The sequence below is a fragment of the Stegodyphus dumicola genome, chromosome 1 (assembly GCF_044657685.1).
Source record: "Stegodyphus dumicola isolate Sdum_Otavi_A_Nest chromosome 1, ASM4465768v1".
Lineage (NCBI taxonomy): Eukaryota > Metazoa > Arthropoda > Arachnida > Araneae > Eresidae > Stegodyphus > Stegodyphus dumicola.
Window position 1 is genome coordinate 270,379,790 of NC_140768.1, and position 7,113 is coordinate 270,386,902.

The 7,113-nt window shown below is 30.3% G+C and overlaps 1 protein-coding gene across 1 annotated transcript in view; it reads left to right on the top strand.

The window, feature by feature from the left end:
- The window catches only part of LOC118201033 (trypsin-3-like), a 41,061-nt gene extending 34,290 nt beyond the window's left edge, over positions 1 to 6,771 (top strand). The window contains exon 6 of the mRNA XM_085806731.1: positions 1,068 to 6,771. Coding sequence (XP_085662857.1) covers positions 1,068 to 1,393 — 326 coding nt within the window. The 3' untranslated portion in view covers positions 1,394 to 6,771. The remainder of the gene's footprint in view (positions 1 to 1,067) is intronic.
- Positions 6,772 to 7,113: the final 342 nt, after the last annotated feature.

A 7,113-nucleotide genomic window follows, 5' to 3' on the forward strand; every position in this document is an offset into this window, starting at 1 on the left:
TAATGTAAATAATTTAAATTCAATTTTAAAATAAAATTTTGTGGTAAGTTGTTTTATAAACAATTATAATTTTGGAAAATTGTGTTTTTAAGAAATGCTTGAGTCCCTTGGAAAGTTTCTTATGCAGGTTCTGCTATGTGTTCCAAAATAATCTGACTTAAATAACGAGGAGCAACACAAGAAATTATCGCCCTGAGAAAAGAGTAATAACTTGCAAAGCAAATTTAATGAAGAAGCGACTAAGATTTTATTTCTAACGGTCTGCTTTTCTCAAATTTTAAAATAACTCAACACAAAAACAGAATTATCACTTTCAATACATATAAAACAGTTCTCCTAAGCATCTAAAATCTAAAGTCAAATTCTAAATCAATTAGATACCCGTTTTTTATTTACTGCAAGTGAAATTCGAGTCTCACTTTTCACATTCTATGAATCTGCGGTCAGTGATAGCATAGCTAAAGGAATTCAGCAGCGGAAACAAATAGCTGAAGCAGAAAGCAAATTTGACTAATGTTACTCTGCAGGTGAGAATCAAACCCAATTAAAACTTCTGCTCGCGTAACTTAAATGTTAATGACCTTCTGGATCGGATGAAAACCGTCTTGATAGAAACTAAGAAGATCAAGAAATGGCAAGAATTTAAATTTAACTGTTAGCAATTTAACATAATTGGCACAATATGTTACATAAAAGAAAAGATTATATCGATTATATAAAAGATTACATAAACCTAATGTCACTGATGAATTTTAAGTGACTGACAACAATATACTTAGAAGCTGATAATATAAAATAAATAAATAAAAATTGAAAATACAAATGCAAACGTTGAAATATATTTAGAGAATAATAATAATGAAAATATATTCAGAGACTAACTATAAATGGCTGGTATAGATATCTTTAAATCTAAAATGTATTATTATTAAAATGCCATATGTATATAATACGACAAAAATATATATGAGTATTAAATGCTGACAAAACACCTTCTTATATTTAACATCTATACATAAGTTTTATAACTGTCAGGAGTAATCTTACTGTATTATTCTCTTTAACAGGAAAAAGGAAAGATACTGCGTTTTTTGGGACAGACCATTTACATCAAGCAGAAGTACCGATAGTTTCCTCGGAAGACTGCCGCGAAAATTACGAAAATTATCATATTAGTGGCAACATGATGTGTGCCGGTTTCAAGCAGGGAAGAGTGGATTCTTGCGCCGGAGACAGTGGAGGACCGTTACTGTACCAAAAAAATGGTAAATGGACAATATATGGAATTACAAGTTTTGGTGAAGGCTGTGGGCAAAAAGGGAAATATGGAATATATGCCAAAGTCGCAAAATTTGTCCGGTGGATAAAAAAAACGATAGGAAGGAATTCATGAAGAAATAATTCGTACTGGTGATGAGCTGTTAAATGGGACTCGATGCAATAGAAATATTTTAATCTGTATCTCAAAAAGAGCAGAAAACGGATGCGTGAGATTAGCATCAATTATTGAGCAAGAATTGGGCAATGCAGAGTTTATGAAGATTTCTTCAAATATTTTACATTTTATGAATAAATTTATTAGGGACATTTTCGAAGCTAAATAAGGTATGCCATTTTTCAGTGATTCAACACCTGAAAGAATTTTAAAATATATGAATACACTCGACGTATATGGATTCTCATTATATTTATAAGATTTTGTTGTGTATGTTAATTCTTAGTGTAGTCATTTTTTTAATCTAGTATATTAATATTAATGAATTACATAGTGCCTTTATGAAGTTTTAGGACTACGTTCGTGCAAGACCAAAAGTTGGGAAAGCTGCAGTTTTACTTAAATTCTATGAATCTGCGGTCAGTGATAATTATCGCCCTTTTCTTAAATTCTATGAATCTGCGGTCAGTGATAATTATTATTAATAATCTGCGGTCAGTGATATTATTATTATTTATTTTTTAATCATATTGTTTCTTCAAAATACAATTAAGTCTATGCTTTGCTTGGCACGTTCATACAGCTTCTTTAATTCCTTCCAGGAACTCATCTTCTGTATACTCTCTGTTTATGCTTTTTTCAACCCCTTCAAGGATATAAATGTGACGCGACTTTTGTGATAAGACTTCATTTCAGGGAAAAGAAAGAAGTCTGGAAGGGTGATCTGGTGAAATAACGAGCGATTGAAGAACTTGTGATACTTTATTTACTGATATGTTTATTAGAATCTGCTTGACGGAAATAGAGTTATGTGAGGGTCGCATTGTTATGCTGAGGAATCCAGTTTCTGTTTGATTTTTTTTTCGACCTTAAGCACCGAATTCTCTTTGAAAGTCTCTTTATTACAATAATTTCAAGACCAAATTCCTTGAGAAATATACTTTTCCAAACAAACAATCACCAATATTACTTTTACTCGAGAATTCTGAAACCGAATTTCTGCGGGACCATAACCTTTCCAGCCCAAACACATGATTGCCACTTTATCAAATATTCATAAGCACAAGTTCCAAGTTTCATCTTGATTCTTTGTTTAAAAACGTCGTTTTAAACATTTGATTTTTGACGTTTGTTTTAAAACGTCAAGATTAATAGCTTCCATTTAGATTAAATCATGGCATGCATAAATTCGATGCTTCTTCTGTTCTACACTCCGTGCAAAACACAGACAAAAACCAAAACACATTTTTCGTATGATAATTTTGTGAGCAGTATCTTTCACGACGCTAAAATTTATCTGTTATTTTTTGAAGGGACAGAGCACAGTTTTTGAGCTACAAGTGTTGATCGCTTTCGATGCTCTCGTCCGTTCGAGAATGCAAAAGAGGATCATTCCTAGGTTCATCATTAGTATCTTCAGGTCAATCATGAAATCGTACCTACCAATGAGAAACATTGGAAATATTAACGCATCACATTTCAAAAGACAAAACTGCTATTTTTTCCACTTTACAAGAACATTTTGTTGCTGTTCTTTGCTCAGCTTTTGAATTCGTGACAACAGATATTCACTGGATCATAGCACTCTGAAAATTCTGTCCATAAGCAGACGATAGCATTGTGTTCATAAGCAAACAAAAGCAACTTCAATTGCAGTAGCAATAAACGCTGTTTATGCATCTTTTGCTAATGTTTGCTGAAATTTCTTTAAAAAAATAGGCCAGAAACTTCATAGAGCACTATTACTATTTAAACACTCATAATTTAGTGTAGTATAATTCTATATATCAATACAGCAAGATTATTTTATTTTACCTTTTAATCTCGAAATTTTTCATTTCTCTTTCTTTTTTATCTTTCAAAGTTTTCTGATTTAATACCATATTTTAATTCACCATCTTTAAATATGGAAGAAAGAAAATTTTAAGTGTTTGCAAGAGCATATTACAGTAGATTTCAAGCATAAATTGATTTACTCAAATTTTAAGCCATAAACTATTTCGTTAATGATAAATTAGCCTTTTGTAAAAATTTTATTTAGCAAAAAGTATAAAAATTTTCCCCATTCAATTTATTTTTTAATCATATTGTTTCTGTGTTTTATTTTACTACATGATTTTAAAGTTTTATTCATATTATCTTGTAAGAATTTCAGAAATAATTTAAGGACGGCAAATGTAATATTTTACCAAATTAAAGAATTGTCTCTGTGCACCTTAATAATATCATTTGTGAGAAAATGATTGTTCAGACTGTCTACTGGTTATTGTTCAAGGAAAGGACGGAGGATTTCATTTAGACAAAACTGCATTATTTTATACAATTAGAGGAATTGCTTCTATCATAATTAAAATGTCCCGATTTTCACTAAAGAAGTTTATTTACAATTGAATTAGTTGAAATTTTAAATTATAAGTCGATTCAATCGTAACTTTTTTCTCATTTTAAATCTTGGAAACTTAAAAATTTAAAAAAGATAAGCACATAGATGGATAGATAACAATAGCTTTTAAAATCGATAGCAGCTCTTAATAGTCGATAGCTCTTAAAATAGCAATCTACTCATCAAAGCTGCTTTTCTTGTTATTTAAATTCCAATATACAGTCGACTCCCTTTAATTAGGGCACATATACGGACAAAAATAGTTAGACATTGCGGCTAATATTGCAATGAAAATTACCTTTCCATCTTACTGAAATAGATGCATTGGAAACAGTTACTAAAATGTCTGGAGATTGAATTTGTCTACCGAGACGTAAGAGAAAGAAGGTAAGACCATTCTCTCGTTAGAAAGAAGCATCAGATGCATTGAAAGATTTTCAAGAGATGTAAACCATCCTGTAACAAATGATGAATGAAACTACGCAGCCACAAACAGATAATTCCAGTGTAGTGAAGAACAAAGAGAAATGAATTAAAATAAACCGTTTTCGACACTAACTGTAATCTTTACCGTCGATGTAATATAATACTATATATCAGGGATGGCCAAACTTCATGTCAGTAAGAGCCGAACGTTGAAATTCAGGAAAGTTCGAGCCTCGACTAGATTTTATAAAAGCCGCAAGTCCGTATTTATGTTCTTTTAAAAGCAGTGAAACAGGTTTCAAACGGAAAGAAATAGCTGATTCTAAGCAATTATTTAATGACAGTTTGCCTTCAGCATGTGATGATGCGTCGAAGACAACGCGAAATTTTGCGGTTCTTACAGATTCTCGAAATTTTCTAAGAAACTTCTAATAATCTTCTGAAACTGTCATCAGGTTTGCTAAAAATTTCCAAAGCTTCCAGTTGCCATAAAGTTTTCAACATTTCGGATGCCAAATTAACTTCTAAATTACTTTTAAATTGTTTCAAATTCTGTATGATATTAGATGTTTCTTATGCATTACATGCGTTTTCTTTTCCGCTCATAGATTATCCCTGTTTAGGTTTTACCGCTGCTATTGATTCAGATATTCGGCAGATCCTTTCTGTATCCATTCATAGAGCTTCCACAAGCAAATTTTTAAAGATTTTCTCTTAGGGATTTCACTTTTATAGATTTTCTTCGCAAAATTGTTTGATAGAATCAAAAAAAGTTTTTATTTTATTTTATTTTACCTTTGTTAATAACGCTATTAAGTTTCTTAATTAACAAGATATGAAATAAAATAATTAAGCTTTGATACTGATCAGTTTAAGTTTGCTAATAACTCTCAAAGCAACGAAATAAAGGAATTAATTTCTTTTGCGAACAGAGTAGTTTTAGTTGACCCTATTTCATACGCATATTTTAACTGAATAACAGTTGCACTATTCGCTTTCGAGAGTCGCACATGATTCGCAAGCCATGCTATGGCCACCCCTGCTATATATCGATGAAATTTTTACCGCACTTCATTATACCCATTTGTTCGATTTTTTTTTTCATAAATTTTTGAAATCCTTGCATATTTTTATTGCAACTGTCAGAGCTGTAATATGAAAGCCCTCTTTTCCTTGAAAAATACACCTAAATTTCATGGTTAACCGTGTTTTATTACTAAGAATACAATAAAATATCATAGCTGAGAAAAGTTTTATACATAAAATTTTAATTTGTGTTATAAACATGCATGCATTTGTCAGTACTGTCTGTAAGAACTTTTATGAGAAGATTTCTGGAAAATAGTATGTCACATACTTTTATTAAATAGTTAGTGACTAATAACATAATTTATTTAGGAAACGGTTCTCTTTCTAAACGCTCTCTTCTTCCTGAAGTGTGGTCGTCTGATCACTATAGAATATTAGAGCTTCCTTCAAATCTCTCGTTCAAGTTCACATTTATCATAATCATTTAATAAAACTATAAAAAGACATCTTTATGGAAATGAAAATTCGAGAAGTAAATTTTTAAACGTTCGATTACCTTTAATTATTATGATAATTTTATTTGCTGGAAATCCAAGTGCCGGGAAGGCGGTAACTTCTATGAACTCTAACTAAATCAATTGAATGGCTTGTTACCAGAAATAAGCTTAGAAAATTCTCGTCATTTAACAATTACAATCCACATAAAGATTTTACCTAAAGAGTGAGCATGTTAACTGCATTCGTCTTTGCTTTAGTTACATTAAAAACAGAACTCTCGAATGATATAATCAAAAAAAAAGGGGGGGACTCATTCAGCTTAGTAAGAAAATAGATGTGACTACACATTTACCTATTATATACTAACACTTAAAAGAACGAATCCTTGTCTGCCGTTGCCAGCTTCATTATACAATTTAAAAATTTAAAAAATCACTATTTATTTTACTATATTTAGACTATTTTGTTTAGTTCACGCTATATAAGCATCATTATTTAGCATTAATTTGAAATTTTATGAAGCTATTTTCTCTATTCAGAATAAATTCAGTGATGTTAACAATAGTATATTTTAATTCAAAAAATTATTTATGTAGCAATGAAAATATGTTTAAGTAGTTTGTGTAGTATGTTAATTAATAATATGCCAATATCTGATATTCCCGTTTATGTGTTTGTTGTAAATATGGACAACCATCAATATTTTGGAAAGAAAAATTTTCCTCAAGGCATTGCAAATCAGAAAAAGATAGGTCTGTAATAAACTGGAAAGATATAATTTGTGCTTTGTATTCACTTTCTTGATGTTGTAATGTGAAATTGTAAAAAAACAGAAAACAAAAAAAAATATATATATATATATAAGTGATTTTTTATTAACTGGAGAAAATTAATTGTTGTTGTTATATGCATTTAATGATATAGTTTGTTTGCGCTGTTGACTGTGTCTTACATTAAGACTTTTTATTGTTGCAAATGAATTAAATTTATTAAAGTTTAATTGTTTGTTTAATTTTTGCCATCCCATTTTTACGGATACAATATACGCAACGAATTTCATTTCGCCATTCTACCAATCCATTCCTTATACAGAGTTTACTCTCGAAACTATTACAACTAATATGAAGCCAAAAGTTGATTTTATGAATAAGCATCTAAATTCATTTAAAGTAACTGCATCTGAGCTTTCCATAAAGCAAGCAACAAAAAGCTACTTTTTTATCTCAAGAAAACTGCTTATGGAGCATTAAATTGTTTACACATCGTGCAGGACATTTGTGTCGTGTGTGCATATTTTCAGCATGCTTTGTGTAGTTACGATTACTGTTTGTTGTGTCAAAAT